The sequence below is a fragment of the Kogia breviceps genome, chromosome 3 (assembly GCF_026419965.1).
Source record: "Kogia breviceps isolate mKogBre1 chromosome 3, mKogBre1 haplotype 1, whole genome shotgun sequence".
Taxonomy (NCBI): Eukaryota; Metazoa; Chordata; class Mammalia; order Artiodactyla; family Physeteridae; genus Kogia; species Kogia breviceps.
The window spans coordinates 169,522,407-169,545,436 of record NC_081312.1 but is presented as its reverse complement, the minus strand read 5'-3'; the positions used below and the strand labels follow the sequence as shown (position 1 = coordinate 169,545,436).

At 39.3% G+C, this 23,030-nt stretch overlaps 2 protein-coding genes across 2 annotated transcripts in view; one reads left to right on the top strand and one right to left on the bottom strand.

Moving 5' to 3' along the window:
• The window catches only part of MASTL (microtubule associated serine/threonine kinase like), a 33,649-nt gene extending 25,109 nt beyond the window's left edge, over positions 1-8,540 (bottom strand). The window contains exons 1-2 of the mRNA XM_059056678.2: positions 8,307-8,540; positions 4,909-5,046 (exon numbers count right to left, since the gene is read on the bottom strand). Of these exons, the coding sequence (XP_058912661.1) occupies positions 4,909-5,046; positions 8,307-8,468 (300 nt within the window). The 5' untranslated portion in view covers positions 8,469-8,540. The remainder of the gene's footprint in view (positions 1-4,908; positions 5,047-8,306) is intronic.
• Positions 8,541-9,428: 888 nt separating this feature from the next.
• The window catches only part of YME1L1 (YME1 like 1 ATPase), a 39,432-nt gene continuing 25,830 nt past the window's right edge, over positions 9,429-23,030 (top strand). The window contains exons 1-4 of the mRNA XM_059056682.2: positions 9,429-9,651; positions 14,096-14,227; positions 20,050-20,212; positions 20,725-20,823. Coding sequence (XP_058912665.1) covers positions 9,619-9,651; positions 14,096-14,227; positions 20,050-20,212; positions 20,725-20,823 — 427 coding nt within the window. The 5' untranslated portion in view covers positions 9,429-9,618. The remainder of the gene's footprint in view (positions 9,652-14,095; positions 14,228-20,049; positions 20,213-20,724; positions 20,824-23,030) is intronic.

Below are 23,030 nucleotides of genomic sequence, written 5' to 3'. Positions count from 1 at the left end.
TAATCATTAACATGATTGTTACATAATAAACATAACACAGTTATTAACATCATTAACATAAATATCTTACATGCATGTATTTTTGTTCAGATTAAACAGTTTAATTAAAAAATATATGGTGACATTAACAACTGGTATTAATCTATAACTTTAAAATTTTGGCTGACTAACTCAAGAATAAAGTTGAAGAGGTCATCATGTATCTCCCAACAAGGTCATTCTTATGTAACTATAGCATAATAAAATGTACGGAATTTAATGCTAAAATAATGCTATTACCTGTTGTCTGTATTCAAATTTCTCTGATTACCTCAATATTGTTCATGATGGCCTATCTCCTCGTCTCTCATGCCTAGCCCAGGACCATGCATGAGATTTAGTTGTCATATCTCTTTCATCTCCTTTAATCTGCAATAACTTTTTGCCTTTTTTTGGCAGGGTGCTGGATGGGGTATGGGATGGTCCTTCATGACATCTGATTATTTCCTTACGATTCAATTCAGGTTATGAATTTTGGGCAGGAATACTACAAAATCGACGTTGAGTACTTCGTAGTGACTTCCACCAGATGAGACTGCTAAACATTAGTGTGTTCTATTCCTGGTAATGTTAACTTTGATGACTTAGTTAAGGTGGTAACTTCCAGGTTTCTCCACTGAAGAAGTATTTTCTCCCTCTTGTAATTAATAGGCAATCTGGGGAAGATACTTTGAAACTATGTAAATACCCTCTTTCCCCAACAAACTTTCAAGCAATGATTTTAGCACCATATGACTATACGTGATTCTTGCCTGAATTCATTACTGCTATGAGGCTGCAAAGCTCTATTAATCCTTCTACATGTACTAGTCATTATTCTCAAAATTTTCTATAGTTTCAAGCTATAAAATATTGCCTACTAAGGACTTGATAATATAAGGTCATTTCTTTCCTCTCTAAGGCAATCACTTCCCTGGTACACAGAGGTTAGTTAATATTTGTTGATGGTATGAATCATTAAAACATTACTAAGCACAAAAACTGTGCTAGCATGGGGAATATAGCATGAATAAAATGTAACTGATGCACTTAATGATTATAATTTAGTAGTAGGGAAATAAGCAAACAGATAACTGTATTTGAGCTCATGAGAATGCTTGTTTTCTCACACCCTCATCAACAATGATTATCAATACTTTTTGTCAATCTAAGGAAGAAAAAATGAACTTGTTTAAATGTTTATTTACTTTTAGGGAGATTTAGCATCTTTACACTGCTTTTAGTCTTTCATATTTCTTCTCTGAATCACTTGCATTCTTTGCCTATTTTTCTACTGGGGTATTTACCCTTTCTTACTGACCATGTATATGGTATTTTGTATCAAAGTAAGCTTTATTTTTCACTTAGTAAGACGTGCACCATTCTATTAAAATAATCACATCAGTTTTCTTCTAGTACTTTTATGGATTCCCTTTTCGAGTAGAAATCTCTGATACAAAAGGGGAATAAATGAACTTTGCACTATCTTAAGTTTCATAACCACACAGAATTATTTCAAGTGACTTCAGAGAACAGAATCTTGGCAGTACATACATCATAAGGGCAAAAAGAATTGCAGAGAAATCCTAAACTGAATCCAGTTGTTTTAGTGTTAGGAAAACAATACTGGTATTGCTATGTTGAAAATACTATATGCATATATATATATAGAGAGAGATATAGATATATAGATATAGTTAGGAACCCAGATTCTCAGGGTGAAAGAATACAAATATTTTTCAAAATATTTTTATATTTTATATAGTTTTCAAAAATGTTAAGTAAAAATTCTGTAATTTTCCTTTGACCTGGAAATATTAGCATGAACTCATGATATATTTTTCTATAAATATGTGTGTTTCCCAGTCTGTCCACTGAGAATGCCTAAAAGGAATGACAACCTAGTGGCAATGAACTTTTCTAATCACTACCTCCTAGATCACGGTCTCTAGACACTATTTCCCAAAAAGGAGCTAGACCTCCTTGCCTAGATCTAGTTCAGGACATTTGCAAAATAAGCCTTAACTATCTTGTCATGCCAGAAAGCAAGGAAGCTATCAGAATACTAGGATAGTATAAAAAGACAAAGAAATGGGGCTTCCCTGGTGGCACAGTGGTTGAGAGTCCGCCTGCTGATGCAGGGGACATGGGTTCATGCCCCTGTCCAGGAAGATCCCGCATGCCATGGAGTGGCTGGGCCCGTAAGCCATGGCCGCTGAGCCTGCACGTCTGGAGCCTGTGCTCCGCAACGGGAGAGGCCACAACAGTGAGAGGCCCACGTACCGCAAAAAAAAAAAAAAAAAAAGACAAAGAAATGAACTGAAGGGGCTCCCACTCACTGAAGATGGGACAATTTAAACACAGAAAAAAATGACTGCAATTGATTAAAACACATCAAAACTACAACATTCCATGAATTCATAAAGATAATTCAAAAAACACACTTATTTAGAGGTTGCACTTCTGAAAACTGGTGATGAAAGGGAAAGAATCAAGCATTTATTCTGCCTTCCTTAGACAACCTGTATTTCAGAGCAATGAAATAGATAATATGGGAAAGTTCTTTATAGAAGAATTCCAGCTAATAAAAGCTGAAGGAATAATAGAATTTTTAAAAATCATCATTTTGAAAACCTTAATAAAGAATCCAGGCATTAGGGTAAGCTGGGATGAAGTGAGAGAGTGGCATGGACTCATATGTACTACCAAATGTAAAATAGCTAGTGAGAAGCAGCCACATAGCACAGGGAGATCAGCTCAGTGCTTTGTGATCACCTAGAGGGGTGGGATAAGGGAGGGTGGGAGGGAGATGCATATATATGTATATGTATAGCTGATTCACTTTGTTATAAAGCAGAAACTAACACACCATTGTAAAGCAATTATACTCCAATAAAGATGTTAAAAAAAAAAAAAGAATCGAGGCATTGAATCACAGGATGCCAAGACCATTACATGAAAGGTTGGTGGAGGAGTTGGAAAGGATTAAACAAATTTGGTGAAGTGTTGCCAACTGGTGAACTTGGATGATAATATCTGGGAATTCATTAGAGTAATCTTTCAATTTTTGTATATGTTTGAACGTTTCCATAATAAACATTTCCATCTTTATGTTCCTTGTACTTAGCATAGTACCTGGAAAGTAGTAATCAATTATTTGTTGTTATTGTGGCTAAGTTTAGTCATACTTTATCTTTTTGTCTCAAAGTAGCTTTGATTTCTAGGAAATCTTTTGTCTAAGCCAGTGCTTCTCAAACTTTAACATGCCTGGGGATCTTGTTAAAATTCACAGTCTGGGGAATTCGCTGGCAGTCCAGTGGTTAAGATTCGCACTTCAATTGCAGGGGGTGTGGGTTCGATCCCTGGTCAGGGAACTAAGATCCCACATGCCACACAGCAGGGCCAAAAAACAAAAAAAAAACAAACAAACAAAATCACATTCTGATTCAGCAGATTTGGAGTGCAGCTTGAGATTCTGCATTTGTAATAAGTTCTCAGATGATGCTGATACTGCTTGTCTCTGGACACACTTTGAGTATCAAGGATCTAAACCAGTGATGAAGTTAGTAGACAAGATATGGCCGCCTAGCTGATTTCAGGAATAATAATTCAAAAATATTATAGTAGGGACTTCCCTGGTGGCACAGTGCTTAAGAATCTGCCTGCCATTGCAGGAGAGATGGGTTCAATCCCTGGTCCGGGAAGATCCCACATGCCGCGGAGGAACTAAGCCCATACACCACAACTGCTGAGCACTGAGCCTGCGTGCCTAGAGCCCGTGCTCTTTGGCCCATGGGCCAGTTGCCAACTATTGGCTTAAACGATGTAAAGTCAATTATTCTGTTTATTTAAACTAAACAGAAGCTATTGGAGTTACCAAACATTTAATCCACACACTGTCTCTGAAGTCAGAAGAAACTCTAGAACTTGAAGTCAAAACACCTACCATCCTCACCTCTTCCTGCCCCCACCCAAATTCCTCATTAGAATTAACAGAGTGTAAGCTGCCGTGTTAAATAAAAGCAAGCAATTCTCTAAGTCCATACACCCCGAATCCACCACTTCCCTAAATCTTTCCTTATTATACCCCAAGCTTTATGTAGTATTTCTATTATACATCCTTTACTTAGCAAATATTTGTAGCACTCTGTGCCACACACTGTTCTACATAGTTTATATCAATCTATTGAAATTTCATAACAACCTTTGAGGTAGGTACTATTATTATGTCCATTTTGCAAATGGGGAAACTGAAGTGTGATAGTTCATTTTATGTGTCAACTTGGCTAAGCCATGGTACACAGATATTTGGTCAAACACTGATCTAAATGTTGCTGTGAAGGTATTTTTTAGAGGAGATTAACATCTAAACCATTAGACTTTGAGTAAAAGCTGATTACCCTCCATCATGTGGTAGGGCCTTATCCAATCAGCTGAAGGCCTGAAGAGAAAAAATATTGAGGTGTCATCTCTTTCTCCTCCAAAGAGGAGGGAATTCTACCTCTTCACTGCCTTTGAGCTTGAGCTGCAACATCAACTCTTCCCGGAGTCTACAGCCTGCTGGCCTACCCTGCAGATTATGGACTTGCTCGCTCCATAACCATGTAGGGCAATTCCCTAAAATAAATCCCCCCTCTCAACACACACACACACACACACACACACACACACACACAGGCAGACAGACAAACACACACACACTCTATTGTTCTTTTTCCCTGAGAACTCTAACTAACAGAACAGGTAAGGTAACTTGGCCAAGGTCATAAAGCAAGTAAGTGCAAGATCTGGAATTCAAATGCAGGTACTCTGAACCCAGAGACTGTAATTCTTAAGTCACTGGGTTCAGTGATTCCTGAATGAAGAGAAAATGTCAAGTTATTTACTCACCAAGTAGACATTGTTTGCTGACTGCAGTGAATAGTACAAATGCACAATGAAAGGACTTTTGCTTAGGGCCAGGGCGTCCCTCTCAGCTTGTACTTGATGAGTCATATTTTTGTTGATCATGTCTGCTTTTTTGACAACCTGTAGTAAGTAACATGACAATAGACACATCCATTTTATTTTTTATGACAAAGTATTCTCAGTTTTCCAAGTTGCCATCATGAAAACAATCAGCGAGAGAAAATACAGATGTTGTTTGGACCTCACATTGCCAGCGGGAAACTCTGCTAGAAAAACAGCTAATATGGTGAAAACAAAACAAAACTTTCTTTAACATAGAACTGCTTATCTTGGTATCAAGCGGCAAAAGTATCACATCCCTTTTGATAAGGAAAACGATGTAAGCAAATGCTCCCTGACTACCCTACCTATTAGTAGAAAAAAAAATTCTGTTCTGCTGTTCTTACAACTAAGCCAAAAGATAGTAATGTTCCTAACACGTCCCCAGATAATCAGGAATGTAGGCATAGAGAAATAGTAGCTAATTCATTTTTTAAAAATTCTGGTTCTTTGATGGATGGAAATAGAAACAGAAAGAGGAAGAATGTATGTTTGTTTGCCTGGGAAAAAATTTTCTTAAAAATGGTTAGAGTTTACTGAAACTTAATAGTCTCAGATGCTGTGTTATAGAAAATAACTACTCTTTTAAAATCTCAAGGTAATTGGTAAGGAAGCAAAACTGTAACCTACATTAATATTGGAGCACTAGGGCTTCCCTGGTGGCACAGTGGATAAGAATCCGCCTGCCAATGCAGGGGACACAGGTTCGATTCCTGGTCCAGAAAGATCCCACATGCCACGGAGCAACTAAGCCCATGTGCCACAACTACAGAGCCTGTGCTCTAGAGCCCACAAGCCACAACTACTGAGCCCGTGTGCCACAACTACGGAAGCCCACGCACCTAGAGCCCGTGCTCTGCAACAAAGAGAAGCCACTGCAGTGAGAAGCCTGCGCACCGCAACAGAGTAGCCCCCACTCGCCACAACTAGAGAAAAGCCCGCGCACAGCAACAAAGACCCAACACAGCCAAAAATAAATAAATTTTTTAAAAAATTAGAGCACTAAACTGAATAGTTAGTAACATTGAGATCAATTCTCAGGAAGATTACAAGTCAAAAAAGGGCATATTTCTTCCAAAGATTCAATAGAACATGTAATAAAATCATTAATACGCTGTCAATTCCAGCCTTAGAGCCTTTCCATAAGTAAACAACGGAAACCGACAAAGCCAGTCTGAAACATGATGTCACCTATCATTCCACTAGATTGCAAGCTCTATGAGGGCATGTTCGTTTTGTTACCACGGTACACAGACTCTACACACAAAGAGGATACTCACAAATACTTATCAAAAAGTGTATTGGTGTTTTCATTTCAACAGGTAATAGTGACTGGTTAGTATAATAGAAGGAAATGCAAAAAATCTTGGGAACATATGAAGTGAGGGAGAATTAATTTCAATAGGGTGGGTCTGAAAGGTCAGGAAAGGTTTGAAGGGGGGCTAAGATGAACCTTAATACATAAATAACATAGGTGGAGAAGAGCAGAGAAGGGTGGAAGGAAGGCAGTTAAGGAGGAAACAGAATAAACATAAGTTTGGAAGCAAGACAATACACAGCATTCAAGGACTAGCCAATTGTCTGGCGTGGTTAGATCATAGAATATGTAGAAGATACAGTGGAAGTTTAGAGCCAGAACTTGGAGCATGACTGCTTTTCTAAGGAGTTTGGACTTCAGCTTGCATGGTACAGCCAAAGGAATAAAGTAGTGATTCCTGTTAGGGGCCTGTTCCAATAGACTAGGTATAGAAATGAAGGCCTGATGAACCTCAAAAACATCATGTCAAGTGAAAAAAGCCAGATGCAAAAGACCATATATTTCATGATTCCATTTATATGCAATGTCCAGAAAAGGCAAACCTACAGTGATAGAAAGTAGACTGATGATTACCTGGGGCTAGGGGTGTAAAGGGGGGGAGACACTGCAGATGAGCAAGAGAGGTCTTTTCAGGGTGATGGGAATGTTCTAAATTTGGAATGTGGTCCTGGTTACTCAATCTTTAATTTATTAAAAACTGAATTGTACTTTTAGAAAGAGAGAGAGAGAGAGAAGAGAGAGAAAGAGAGAGAGAGAGAGAGAGAGAGAGAGAAAGAAAGGGAAAGAAAGAAAGAAAGAAAGGGAAAGAAAGAAATGGAAAAAATGAAGTCCTGTACTTGGGCAGACTTGGGAATGGAATAGAAGGGGTAATACGAATGAATATGAGACAGACTTGACAGGCCTAGTTGAGAGAAAAAATATACAGATGAAGTAGAGAAAAGTTAAAATAACTGAAGTTTCTAGCCTGAATGACAGAGATGGTGGTAATATTACATGGAGAGAAGGAATACAGGAGGCAGTTAGGTGGAGAGGATTGTTCGAAGTTAGGCAAGCACAATTCCGAGGTGCCTGCTAGATATTCACACAGCAATGTCCAACAGGAAGTTGAAACTGCATCAAAACAGACTGCTGGCTTCTTTCCTTTATCACCTTCACTAAGTGCTGAGATGTGAGTAATCTGAAGCTATGGGAGTGGATGAGAATCAAGAGTGGCCAGAACAGCTTCAAATATATTGAAAGCTCTTGAATGCTTTGGAATGATATATACTACTGCATGGATAAAGGAGTGATTTGGGACATATTTCAGCTCCGTCTTTAAATATAAGTACATTCTAGATTTATAGAATGAAGAGAAAAGTGGGGTTTAATGAGATCTTTTGGTTATATAGGTCACAAATTAATCTACATCACAGCATGCTGACTACAGTTAATCCTACATTGTATATTTGAAAGCTGCTGAGAGAGATCTTAAAAGTTCTCATCACAAGAAAAAAAATTTGTAGCTGTGTCATGATGGCTGTTAACCAGACTTATTGTGGAGATCAATTCGCCCTAGACAAATACCAAATCATTATGTTGTACACCTGAAACTAGTAAATGTCAGTTACATCTCAATAAAACATGAATCTGTCAAACTGATAGAATTAAAATATAACATGGAAATAACTGTTTCAAATTTAAAGTTTCAACCCTAATCCTAGTAAAGCCCAAATTAGTAAAAAGGATTCAGAAGTTCTGGCGTCTCCTAAGCTTTCGTGGTGCGAAGAGAAGGACGGGGCAGAGGTGGCACCGACTTGCCCGCGCTGTCACCCTAAGTGAGAAGTCATCCCACAGGGCTCCGGAGGTTTCAGCGAGCCAGGCACCCGTCTAGTCGTTCCAGCGGCCCTGGGGCCTGCCCACTTCAGGGAGCGGGAAGGAGGGCCGAAGGGCCGGCCTCTTTCGCTTTCTTTATTCCTTGACTTACCTTCACCGCGTACAACCTGTTGCCTTTCTGCCCCAGATACACCTTCCCGAAGGCGCCGCGGCTAATGGGCTTCACTATGGTGAACTCTTCAATGGAGGGAGGTCGGGGCACCGGGATCCTATTCACGAACTCCCCTGTCGGCGTGCCTCCTCCACTCTCCATCTCGCCGCCAGCTGTGGCCTCCAGAGCAGGCCAGCCCGGATGCAAGTCTCTGTCAGCGACCAAGGCCCCTTCCGGAGCCACAACTCCCGCCAATTGCTTTCAAAGTGAGGCTCCGCCCACACCGCGCTTCCGCCGTGGCGTCACCCCGTCGCTGCGCACGCCACGCCCAATCAAGTGCGGCCCCGCCCCTGTCACCTGCTCTGCGTCGACGCAGAAGCCAATGAACGTGAAGGCGGGGCAGCTGGGAAATTCTTGAACCAACCACAGACTCTTCCAGGGTGACAGCGGCTCACGTACCTCCTTTGTAGTGACAGGGGGAGGCACAAATATTTCTTGGCAGACGGGGAAAGGGATTACGGGGGCTTGAATCTGAATCGAGGGATTTGAAGAGTTTTCTCCCGACCTCCAAACGAGGCTGGTGGGACCCGGCCGTCATCCCACTTTTTTTTGTTTTGTTTTTTAAACTCCTTTGCGGCCTCCCACCCGCGGGAAAAACGTAAACCAGTTCTGTCTGGTCCGTGAAACAATGGCCAGTGAAATCACAGAATGTGGAGAAACTGGATGAGCAGGATGCGCATGACTGGTCCTGTAATTTGACATTTTAACAGACTGTAACTTGCCTATCTGAAATTGGAAGAGTTTTTTAATTTATTGTGGGGAAGATAAAGAGCACTCAATTGTAGCAATAGAGGTTATCATAGCTCAAGGCCCAGTCAGAACAGGAAAATATATTGGAAGTATTGATAACAAAGCTGGAGAAAGATTTTAACAGGGTCCGTGTCTTTCCCCTTTAAAAAGAAAACAGCCAATGAGTTTTGGGGCTCCGGCGCGTGTATTTCTTAACGTGAACGTGAACTACCTTGGAGGGCGTCAGCTGCCCCCGAAAAGGCGGAGCGTTGGTGCACGCCCCTGGGTGGGCGGCCTCACCTACCCCGGAAGTACTGTTGCGTTTAGCGCCTTGCCTTCCGGGGCAGATTGTCTGTCTTTGCAGCAGCTGTGGGCAGGGGAGGCCATTTTCAGTTTCTAGGAAGAGTGAGGGCGAGAGGAGAGAGAAAAGAAGAGGAAAAAAGGGCTCAGCGCCTCCCCGCCGGGCCGTGGACAAGAGGGACAGTTTCGGCGGGCGGGTGAGGTCGCTGACCGCCTGGAGAAGATGTTTTCTCTGTCGAGCACCGTTCAGCCCCAGGTGGGTCTGGCATCCAGTCCATTTTTCTCCCCTTGCCCTGCCCGCGTTTGCCGTTTGCGTTTCTTGGAAGTGGTTTCTTTTAAGGGGTCGTAGGAGGGAAGCGTTTAATCCAGTTGGAGTCCTGGGGTTGAGAAGGGATCGGGGCAACGCTGAGAGTAAAGGGCTGACGATGAAGCAGAAGCAAAATACGAGCGTGATGGAGACCTTGGCTTATCGATTTGATTGCGTGGAATTTTTGCTACAGAATCCATCAGGCATTGTTCAGTGCTAGACTTTCTGGTGTGGGGGTGGGGAGGGGGCAGGGGAAACGTCTGCCGTAGATGTAAAGGGAGCAAGTGATGTTCCTTTTCCATCCTTTCGCCTCTTCAGAGACTTTCGTCTTCACAACCCCGATTCTCTACTCTTTCTTTTAGATGGAATTTAACCCAAACATGCTATAAAAATTTGAATAATCTTCTATGAATGCTTTCTCTTTTTTTGACTAAAAGTAACTAATAAATGTATATTGATATATTTAAGTTTTTGATTGCTTGCACTTAAAATTTTGATTCAGCCTCCTCCCCATCTTTCCATTTTGAGGCAAAAGGGCAGAGAAAAAAGATTCCAGGCGTTTTTATTTTAAATTCTTCTTTCAGGAGTAATCACCGGTGGCAATGTTTTGTTCTTAGTTCATTTAAAAATCGTTTTTGATGGTGACATTTTAATTTTTTTTGAGAGTTCTTCACAGTTTTGCAAATAAACAGTTTTTGCAAACATTCCGTTTTAAAAATAATATTTGACGTTCTTTAGTTTCTTGGTTAAAGCATATAATTATGTCCCTCTGTGTCACCTCCACTCCGTTTTGTTTTGTTTTGTTTTGTTTTGAATTTTGCTAGTACTGGTGGGGTAATAAATGAAGTGGTTAGTTATTTATTGGGCATCAGTAATGTGCTAGGTGAACAAAGCAAACGTGGAATCTTGATGATATGAAGTAAAAAATGAGTAGGAGTTAGCCAAGTGAAGAGTGAATAGATGTGAACAGGTAGACAGAACATCTGGAGGTTCTGAGATAGTGACAAGCCTAGCCGACTGGAGGAACAAGAATAAGGCCAGTGTGGCTAGAGCGTGGTGATTAAAGGGCCAGTGACGGAAAGGAGGTTGGGGAGAATACTTGATGCAGATCATACAGGGTGTTACAAGAAGGGACTTTGGGCTTCATTTTAAGTTTGTTGGGAACCATTGAATGCTTTTAAGCATGTTAAGGAGTAACATGATCAGATTTACATTACTGTCTATTACAGAGTAATAGATTGCTCTGGTTTCTTGCTGTGTGGAGAATGTGGAAGGACAGAGTGGAAATGTTTTCAGTTTAGGATGTTATTGCACTAATCCAGAGAGGGACAATGCACCGCTAAGTGGTGACAGCGGTTATGGAAAGAAGGGGATGAGATTTATTTTGAAAAAAGAACAGAGGGAATTCCCTGGTGGTCCAGCGGTTAGGACTTCATGCTTTCACTGCCAAGGACTGGGGTTCAATCCCTGGTCGGGAAACTAAGATCCCAGAAGCCGCGCGGTGCGGCCAAAAAAGAAAGAAAGAAAAAAGAATAGAATTTCATGAGGGATGATGGAAAAAGGTGTTTCTGGGTTTGATCAGCTGGATGCAAGTAGGTGTTATTTACCAAGATGACCGGTGTCTGGAGGAGTCTTACCAATCGTTTGAAAAAGAATTTGACTTGTTGGCTTGCTGAATACAATATTAAACCTTTTGAAACTGAACTGCAAGAAATTGATGTCAAGAAGACCGGATTTTAGGAGAATTTATCATTAGCTGAATGGAGTTAGTGGTATGCAATGTCGGTAGAGGTAGTGAAGGAATTTTCTGTACTATAGGCAGTCCTAACTGGACTCATGTAGGACCGTTATATGACACAGAAGTTCAACCTTTTCATTGAGGAGAGATCAAGCCATCTTTTAGCAGTTTAAATTCTTTATTGACTGAGAAGAGGTACAACTAATTAAAATAAAACTTTTCAAGGTTATAGACAGGGAATTCCCTGGCGGTCCAGTGGTTAGGACTTCGCAATCTCGCCGAGGACCCAGGTTCAATCCCTGCTTGGGGAACTAAATTCCCAGAAGCCACACAGGGAGGCAAAACAAAAACAAAAACAAAAAAAGTATAGACAGAAAATATGTATTTTAAAATAATTTGATTCCTATAATTTTTTGTTTGTTTGTTTGTTGTTCTTGTTTTTTGGTCACACTGCGCAGCTTGTGGCATTGAACCCAGGCCCTAAGCAGTGAAAGCGTGGAGTCCTAACCGCTGTACCACCAGGGAATTCCCTGATTCTTGTAATAGTTTTAAAAGAGCTTATCGTTTCTTTCTGACTCTACAGGTAATACACACTAATTGCCAAAAATCCTGAAAAGAAAAATATAAATAAGAAAGATCACCTATAATTTCATCATCCCAATAGATCACTTTTTTTTTTTTTTTCTGTGCTAGGCGGGCCTCTCACTGTTGTGGCCTCTCCCGTTGCGGGGTACAGGCTCCGGACGCGCAGGCTCAGTGGCCATGGCTCACGGGCCCAGCCGCTCCGTGGCATGTGGAATCTTCCCGGACCGGGGCACGAACCCGTGTCCCCTGCATCGGCAGGCGGATTCTCAACCACTGTGCCACCAGGGAAGCCCTAGATCACATTTTAGAATAAGTTCTTTCATCTTTTTAACTCTACACAAATATGTGTATGCATACTTTTTTAAAAAAATGTTACGTAAAGGTTTACAGCTCGCTTTTTTCATTTAAAAAACAATATTATGAATTTATTTCTGTATCAATAACCATGGGATGAAAAGTCTTTAAGTGAAATCTGGAGTCAGATTATCTATGTTATAATCCTTCTTCCTATAGTACTTTCTTGCTGAGAAAGTGTAGTAGTGTTATAGAAATGTAATAGTAACTAATGTTTATAGCTGTTAGGAGGATTAAATGAGATAATATAAGTAAAGTACATAGTTAAAAATGTGGCATATAGTAAGAGCCCATTTAATTTAATCATTTACTCAACAGGCATTTATTTAGCATCTACTGTGTGCATTATTGCACTGGGATACAGTATTGAATGAGATAGAGAAAGTAAGGTAGAGAAAAATAAAATATAAAGTGTTAAGTTATATTAAGTGTAACGTAAAAACAGTTTATATTAAATAATTTATAAATAAAATAGAGAAAAATAATAAAATAGAGGAAAAAACCCCTTGCCACATGAAACTTATGCTCCAGTGGGAGAATGTGGTATAATAAATAAAAACTATTTGGTCTTTGTTCCCAATTCTTGGCACAGAGCTCCTAAAACCCTTGAAATTTCCTGTGTGATGGGTGTGTCTTTATTCTTAAAGCCCCTCTTTGGATCACACCTGGATTTACGCTAATGAGGTGACTTAGATTGGGGTTTCTAGTAAACAATATATAGGTAAATAAGTAAATATATGAAGTGTGAAAATGTTAAGAAGGAAAAATAGAGCAGAGGAAGGCAATAAGGAATATTTTTTAGGGGAGGGTTGCTGAAATCTTACATAGGTTGTCCAGGGAGAAGATACATGGAAAGATGACTTGTGAGTTAAGAACTGAAGGGAGAGCAAACTATGTGACTAACTGGACAGGAGGGAATAAACAGCAGTGCAAAGTCCTTGAGGTAAGGGCCTGCCAGGTGTGTTCCAGGAACAGAAAGGGGGATGCAGTGGTGGGAGCAGAGAGAAGGAAGGGGAACCTAGTGGTGGATCAATTCAGAGAGGTGATAAAGAGCCAGGGAGGGCATTCTGTGTTCTCCTTGTTAAGACGTTGACTTTTATTGTGAGAATAGCCATTGGAGGGTTTTGAGCAGAGGAGTGATGAGATCTGACTGGCTTTAATAGAGCAGATTCAGGGAGAGAAGTTAGGACACAGTTGTAAAAATCCACATATAGATGATGGTGACTTAGAATAGGGTGATGCAGTGGGGAAGTTGAAAAGTATAAAATTCTGGGTATGTGCTTACTTGTTTCATGTCTGCGAAATATTTTATTTTTGTGGTGGTATCATTTGTGTAGCCACTCCCCTATTGGACATTTCTAGCTTTCCACAAATTTTAAAATATTTTGATGAAAACTGTCTTCTGTGCAAATGCAAGCATAGATCATTACTTACTAGATTATTTCCTTGGAATAAATCCCTAGAAGTTAGATTGCACGAATGGTGAAATGTATGTATTTTTAATACTTTTGCTGTATATAACCCCTATACTATCCTGAAGGGATATACCAGTTTTCTTCCTACCAGCAATAATCTGAGTATTTATAATTTTTAATGTATAGTTTTGATATACGGTGTATATTTAACTTTTTACAATACCCAATCCTGGCAATAAAAGTGTTTTTTTCTGTTTTTATTTTAAAAAGCAGTACTTATTTTCAGCTTCTGTCTTTTTAGGTTACAGTTCCTCTGAGTCATCTCATCAATGCCTTCCATTCACCAAAAAACACATCTGTTTCTGTCAGTGCATCAATTTCTCAAAACCAGCATCGAGATGTAGTGTCTGAGCATGAGGCTCCCAGCAATGAGGTAATGGTTTTTACCCTGGGTGTGTGAGAAAGTTTTTTTGGTTTAGTACACTGTAAACATGCCTGAAATAACTTTCTATGTTTAAGTGTTTGTAACAGGGTGATTTCTGTCTTCAGCTTAATCTCCCTTTTACGATTAAAGATGTCCAACTCTGGCTTTGTTGTACAGATAAAAATATTACTTTGTTTTATTTTTAACATTTAATTTATAAAAAATTTCATGTGGCAGTGTATTGGTATTCACTTCCTACATCACTGCTTGTGTAATATCATCTAGATATTCTTTTGTGTTGCTTCAGTGGTAGCAGGGAACCTACAGTTAACTCCATAATTCCCATAATTCTCAGGAAAGATAGAATAGCAAGAAGTTATCATCTACCACCTTATAGGAGCTTTCAGTGTAATTGAACAATTAGAATATAGATACCTGAAAGTGAAATGTATAAGCTATGAAACCGTACTTTGAGTATTCAGAGAATTATAAAATCATTGTGGCCTAGAATATAGCTAATTCCCAACCTAGGAACCGTGTGTTTATAAGATTCATTAATAAGATAATTGCTTGTAGCTCAGAATACATATTTCATAGTAAACATTATAATCTATAGTTAAGTTTCTCAGAAGCCTCTTTAACCATAAATAGCTTATGTTCTTAGTCCTGATATTAGGGGCTATGGCAAAGGACAGTAGAGGAGGAGTTGAAAAAACGTTTGCGGGACTTCCCTGGTGGCCCAGTGGTTAAGACTCCACGCTTCCAATGCAGGGGGCCCGGGTTCGATCCCTGTTCGGGGAACTACAATCCCACATGCCACATGGCGCAGCCAAAAAAAAAGTCTGCTTTTGGTGGGGGTGGGATGGGGGGTGGTTCTGAGGTAAGTCTTGGGATACAGTTTTACTTAGGTGAAATGTTTGTCTTTATGCTTTCCTTTTTTTTTCTTTTTTAATTGATTAATTTATTTATTTTTGGCTGTGTTGGGTCTTCGTTGTTGCGCGTGGGCTTTCTCTAGTTGTGGCGAGCAGGGGCTGCTCTTCATTGCGGTGCGCAGGCTTCTCATTGCAGTGGCTTCTCTTGTTGCAGAGCACAGGCTCTAGGCGCACCGGCTTCAGTAGTTGTGGCTCGTGGGCTCAGTAGTTGTGGCTTGCGGGCTCTGGAGCGCAGGCTTGGTAGTTGTGGCGCGTGGGCTTAGTTGCTCCGCGGCATGTGGGATCTTCCCAGATAAGGGTTCGAACCCATGTCCCCTGCACTGGCAGGCGGATTCTTAACCACTGCGCCACAAGGAAGCCCCTATGCTTTCCTTTTATATTATCTGCGAAATTCCTATTGCCTCTGTCTATAGGCAATCCATTCTTGTCTTCTGTTGTGACACCCCTCTTCCAAGTTACAGCCCGAGAGCTTTCCTAATGATAAGACTGCATGTATCAAAATTGCTACATGCAGCAATATTATGTTCATTTTAAAAATTTTGGAAAATATTATGTAGGTGGAAGAAATTAAATAACCTATGATCCTGCTTCTCTTTTTCTCACTTGTACTTTTATATTTTATAATAGTTGGATCATACTGTATATGCTGATTTAGATTTTGCTTGATCATTTAATAGTCTTAAGAACTTTTTATTCCATACATTTTCTTTATTTTTAATGACTTTCAGAGTGTTCATTTTATGATGTTCTGTTGTTGGATATTGTTTCCAATTTTTTGCTGCTCTAAACAACACCATTTGTACTCTCCGTGGTGCTAAATGTTTGACTATTTCATCAAGTGAAATGGCTAGGTCCTTAGTGCAGTACATTTTGGGGGCTTGAAAAGTAGCTAAACTCTAGAAGCCAATGTTGAGCTTAAGATTAATGGTCTCAAATACAGAATTGGTGTCTTATTCTCTGATTTACCTTCATTATTCCTGTGGTTTATCATTGATGACTTTGTTATTGCTTCACAAACATTTTCATTCTTCTTAAGCATCCTCCCTCATCTCTACTCGCACTTCCTTTTCTCTGAGGTTTCATTGCGTTCATCAAGTCTTGCTCATCCAAACACCCATTTCACAGCGCAAGCAAAAAATTTTCAACTTCCTTCAAGCTACTGACTTCTTTTCCTGTTGCTTTCAGACTTCTTGAAAAAGTAGTACTCTGAACTTAATATCTATTCTTGCTAAACTTTTATTCATACTAAATCCCATTGTAGTTTGGTTACTACTTTTACCATTTTATAGAATTGTTTTGGTATATTTTGTTGACTTCCTTAGCAGTAAGTACAGGCCTTTTAATTTAATTTAATTTAATTTTTTTTTTTTGCGGTACGTAGGCCTCTCACTGTTGTGGCCTCTCCCGTTGCGGAGCACAGGCTCTGGACGTGCAGGCCCAACGGCCATGGCTCACGGGCCCAGCCACTCCGTGGCATGTGGGATCTTCCCAGACCGGGGCACGAACCTGTGTCCCCTGCATCGGCAGGCGGACTCTCAACCACTGCGCCACCAGGGAAGCCAGGCCTTTTTAAAAATCCACATCTTTTTCATCTTTTCCTTCGCATTTGACCTTGCTGAACATGCACTACTTTCAAAATACTTTCATAAATTGAGTGATACTACATTGATGGGTTTCTTTTTTCTCTTTCTGTTTTGCTGGGCTTTTTTATTGCCAGCCTTTTACATAGTGTGTGTACATTTATCTGTAATCTGATTTTCATTTTGCATAGTCTCCCAGATTATATATCTTAATGTCTATATATATTTATATGCTGATAATTCCCCAATCTATCTCCAACTCTAAAGTATCTCTAAAGTTTTAACGTAATTATCTGGTGGCTTATTAAAATACCCCTCTGGATAGGCTCCAAGGACCTCGAAATTAAGATGTCTAAAACTGAGCTGCTTCGCCAGATTCCAGTGTATTTGATCTTAGAGTGGTTTTAGCCCCTCTTCATCAGTCTGGGTCCAACCAAGAGAGAGAGACCACATAGTCATTTGAACAGTGAATGTTTAATATAAAAAATATATAATTTTTTAGTTTAATATTTTAAAAACCCTGGTCTAACAGGGGATTAGAATAACTAGGGATTGTCTAGTAATAAGTAAAGAAAATTCAAATATATAGGACTTGCGGATTCAAGAAGCAGCTAATCCTCCCAGGACTGAGAGCTTCCCAGGAAGAGTTCTCCACCCCTGGGCTGAGGTTCTGAGGTTGTTGGAGAGGGCATGGCCTTGGCTCACTGAATGGCACAGGAGTCACTGGTGCCGTGCCAGCTGAACCTGATGGAAATCTGCCCCCTCGGGTACCAGGAGAAGCTAGCTGTTCATGGGCATGTGTGTTACTGGAAAAGCTTCTGGGTACTGCTGGCAACTGTGCACTGTAGGAGCCAGGCTTTGGAGAAGCTGTACAAGTGACAGGAACCACTCCTGGAGAAACCATGGGTGTTATGTTGCACACAGGAGCCTGCCGAGTGAACACCATAGCCTGAACCAGGAAAAGAAACTCCTCCTACAATGTCTCTACAGTGCCCTCTACTGACAGCTTAATGTTCTAGCCAACAAAGGAAATTTTTTTTCTTTTTTTTTTTTGGCAGTACGCGGGCCTCTCACTGTTGTGGCCTCTCCCGTTGCGGAGCACAGGCTCCGAACGCTCAGGCTCAGCGGCCATGGCTCACGGGCCCAGCCGCTCCGTGGCATGTGGGATCTTCAAACCCGTGTCTCCTGCATCGGCAGGCAGACTCTCAACCACTGCGCCACCAGGGAAGCCCAAAGGAAAAATGTTTAAAGGGCCCAGATCCATGAACATGGAGCCAAAAAAAGGATGAAGAGGATCTAGGAGACAACAAATCAATAACCAGAACATCCATCCAGACCCCTCTCCCTCACAATCCCTATACTTTACTGGTTTCTTCATATGTCTGTTGTCTGTGACTTGGTATTTGCATCCTTCTTAGTCAGGGCTCAGACCATTTTTCTCTTGTTACATCAGCCTTCTGTTCTCCAGCTTATCATCTTTGTCTTCTATTTTCTTCCTATAAAGCAAAACTAATGATATTAGCTATAGAATTAAATTCAAACAAGGCTCTTCAGAATATGGCCATAGCCCATCTTTCTAGTGCTTTCCTTTGTCACTAAACTTTTTACTGCATCTCAAACATTCCAAGCCCTTTGATGACTTTTTGTTTGCCCTCTTCCCCAAGGTTTCTGCCCCCATCATTTGCGAATTAACTGTTACTTCAGTGAAGCCTTATCACTTAGGAAATTAGTTGTTGGGTTCTCTTAACAACTTTTAAAAAAATATCTCTGTAATAGCAGTTACCTTATTGTATGATAATTATCATATTCATATGTACCTTATTTCTCTTTATGTTCCTAGGACTTGGTACTCAATATGTAAGGGGCATAAATTTCTGTCTTAGTTAAAAATCTGCATTTCCCTTTGTATTATAAATAGACTTTTTCGTTTCCCAATTTTAAAAGATAAAACATCTTTGTAGCTCTTGAATATTGTAGTCCTTCTGATTCCATTATAATAACGTGCTTTATATTCTACAGTTTTTATTACCTTAAAAAGCACCTTTTGGGCTTCCCTGATGGCGCAGTGGTTGAGAGTCTGCCTTTCAATGCAGGGGACACGGGTTCGTGCCCCGTCTGGGAAGATCCCACATGCCGCGGAGAGGCTGGGCCCGTGAGCCATGGCCGCTGAGCCTGCGTGTCTGGAGCCTGTGCTCCGCAACGGGAGAAGCCACAACAGTGAGAGGCCCGCGTACCACACAAAAAAAAAAAAAAAAAAAAAAGCACATTTTAAGTATTTTATTTCATCCTGCCTTTATCTTACTGTATATCCTAGGATACGTAGATGAGCAAGGCATCATCTCTTCCATTGATCCATATAATCTTGTTGTGAAATAGGCAGGATATATTTTATAGTCATTTTCCCAATGAAGACAGGGATTCTAAGAATATGAATGACCTGTCACAAAGCTAATATTTGACAAATTCCTGAACATCAATCCAGAGCTATGTAATCCGGGGATCTGACTACATCAGTCATAAAAAGTTGATGCTTTACTTGGTCTGTTTATTTTTGCTCTCCTTACTTGAAGTTTTAGCTGTTTGGGGCTTGTCCTTAGTGTCTCCCTGTCAGCTCATTTGGACAAGAAAATAGCTCACCCCATCCTATTTCTAGTTATTTTAGAACTGTTTTAAGGTGAGTGTATTTTCTTGACTGATTTTCACACATCTTCTACTTTGTTTAATTTCCCTTCTTATTAGAAGTTAGATATGGCTAAGGTAACAGAACCTTTCAGTTCAAATTAGAATCTCAGCAATTCTTTATTGGATGGGCTTTTGTTTATGGTCATTAGGGACTGGAGGAAGCTTTATATAAAGCTCCATAGACTGGTGATACTATTGGGAATATGATTTTTTTAACCTGTGTCAAACCTCACATGGCTGACCTCAGTAAAACTAGAACTAGAAAAATATTCATATAAATTTATTTTTTAAATATTTGAAAGAAACGGGGAATCAGTACATTTGTTAGGTTTTTAAAAATTCACATTATTTCAATTGATAAGTACTCTTCAAGTTAAATAGCTTGATAATAATGCTTACTTGAGATAAACAACAAGGACCTACTGTACAGCACAGGGAACTGTATTCAATATCTTGTAATAACTTGTAATGAAAAATAATCTGAAAAAGAATACATATATTTATACATATATAAGTATATGTATATATAACTGAATCACTGCTGTATACCTGAAACATTGTAAATCAACTATATGTCAGTAAAAAAATTAAAATTAAAAAATAATAATGCTTACTTGGTTGAATTAATCTTTTACAGCCTATACTTAACTTAAGGGACCTTGGATTATCGGAATTAAAAATTGGACAAATTGATCAACTGGTAGACCGTCTACTTCCTGGAATTTGTAAGGACAAAAACGTTTCTTCCCATTGGCATACATCTCATGTATCTGCACAGTCCTTCTTTGAAAATAAATATGGTAAGTTAATATTATTTTGTGTCCCAATGAAGGTAAGCCATTCCAGTACTATTGATAATTTAATTGATACCACTTATTAATACACCTCTGGTTTCCAGTGTTTCATTACATTGTTGATTAGAGGTGTTTTTTTTTTTTTTGATTAGAGTTTTGAAATTGTCTCTAGGAAATAGCAATTTTTTGTCTCTTTGTGCTCTTAGCTAAAAGTAACTTTCACTAGACATATATATTTTTACCTCTTGGTTTGAATTTAGTTTCATTGGCAGCTATATTTGTATATTATATAAAAAAAGATCATCCAATGGACAAGTGATAGACAGTAATATGATGAAGAAGTTTGATTAAATTTGCAATGCTTTTAGATAAAAATATCAAAAAGCAGAGTCATACATGGACAAATGAAAGGCATAACTCATTTTGGTTTTTCTAATATTAGGTAAAATTATTTGTATTTCATGACTTTTTTGTTTGTTTGACAGTTAGAAAATTTACTTTTTACAATTTCCCTCCAGGTTGCTTAGATATATTTAGTACTTTACGTTCCTCTTGCTTGTACAGACAACATTCAAGAACGCTTAAAAGAATTTGTTCAGATCTTCAGTACTGGCCAGGTATGAAGCAACAGTTGTATTTATTTTGAAAAAAATAATAGATTTATTTAATATATTCAGATTTGTCCTTCTTAATGACATTAATGATTAGAAACATTCATTTGTAACTCACAGTAGAACTTCTAGAATATTTGGAATCAAATAGTTTGGGTATATCTGCTCCAAAACAATTAAGCACATTTGTTTACTTCTCTCATTTTCAAAATCCCATTGCAATGACAAAAAAAGATAAAAATGAGAAAAAAGGGCAGCAGCAGAGGGGTTTTATAAATAGACCAGAAATTTGATGACTTTCTGGAACTTGTAAAGTAGATGAAACCCCATTGATATCAAAATCCAATATGTATTCATTCATATTTATTTAATATCAGGCACTACTGATAGGTGTTAGGCAAGAGTGATAGTTGTGTAACTGAAAAAGACGTATGTTATCAACCCTCATGACGCTTATAGTAGAGTGACATGAAAGAGGTGTGTAATGCTAATTCCAGTAGAACTTAGGAAAAATCCCCAAGTTCTAAGTCAATAATAGTGAGCTGATAGGGTAGCTGATTTAGTGAAACAGTTGAAAGATTGCGAAAAGTAGGCCAGTCACAGAACAGATCTGGCTTGCAACTTTTAGACAAAAGAACACATTTGGGGCTTCCCTGGTGGCGCAGTGGTTGAGAGTCCGTCTGCCGATGCAGGGGACGCGGGTTCGTGCCCCGGTCTGGGAGGATCCCGCGTGCCGCGGAGCGGCTGGGCCCGTGAGCCGTGGCCGCTGAGCCTGCGCGCCCGGAGGCTGTGCTCCGCAACGGGAGAGGCCACGACAGTGAGAGGCCCACATACAGCAAAAAAAAAAAAAAAAAAAGAACACATTTGTAATAAGGTGTCCGTGTGTGTATGTTGAAAGGGGACTCCTGGTTTGAGGGTTGATGCCAAAGAGAGAAACAAGATAGTAACCCAGGTTACTTTGGACTTGAATCATACACTAAAGGTACCTGCTCATTTACCATAAGTCCATGTTTTGTAGTCTAACTATATTTACCACTTTGATAGTTTTGAGGACACCTGTCTGCAGTCAGTACTGATCACTGTATTCTTCTTTACAAATACAAATGGTTTGCAAGAATCTCCACATGTTTGAGGAAAATTTATAGTATGAAGGAGAGGCACCAGGTTGGGCAAAGAAATCTCTTTTGTAGTTCTTTGAAGAAATGGTTAATGTAGAAGACAGAAGAATACTTAAGAAGGATGATACACTCATTTTTAAATATTCAAGGAAGAAAAAAACTGAGCATGTATAGGGTATAAAAAATATCTTAATAAATTTTAAAAAAGTTATAACTCAAAGGTCGGATTCTCTGATCATATGATAAAACTGTACAAGTAATAGAAAATAATAGATAATAGAAAATAATAATGTCAAATAATAGAAAAAATACCTAAAAAAATTCCTAAATATGTGGAAAAATTTAAAGATACTTTTCTAAGTGTCTTGTGGCTGAAAGGAATTGAAAACAAATTACAGACAATTATTCCTGAACCACAATGAAAGTCTGCATATCTGAATCTTTGGGTTGAGGACAAACTGAAGCTGAAGGCATTGTATGAATTTTAGGAAATAATGAAGATGGGAAATAAATTGATTATTTATTTTTAGAATTTGTTTAAAAGAACCTGAGAAATTAATATGGATAAGACACATTAAATTAAATGAATATAACGGCAATAAATGGTTTCACTTAATTAAATCAAGAATAAATTTAATTTGAAAAGAAAATAGAACAAACAGTCTGATAAAGAAATTATGAGAAAATACAGTGTTAGAAGTGAAAAGTGGGAACTGTCACAGATAATGAAGATTTTAAAATTATAATGTATATAATTTTATATTGTAAATAAAAATATGTTGAAACATAATTATTTGAGTTATAAATTATTAGCAAAATTGACCCAGGAAGAGATAAGACAATAGCTATAAAATTTGAAAGGTAGGGCTTCCCTGGTGGCACAGTGGTTGAGAGTCCGCCTGCTGATGCAGGGGACATGGGTTTGTGCCCCAGTCCAGGAGGATCCCACATGCCATGGAGCGGCTGGGCCCGTGAGCCATGGCCACTGGGCCTGTGTGTCCGGAGCCTGTGCTCCTCGACGGGAGGGGCCACAGCAGTGAGAGGCCCACGTACCACAAAAAAAAAAAAAAAAAAAAAAAAATTTGAAAGGTAATA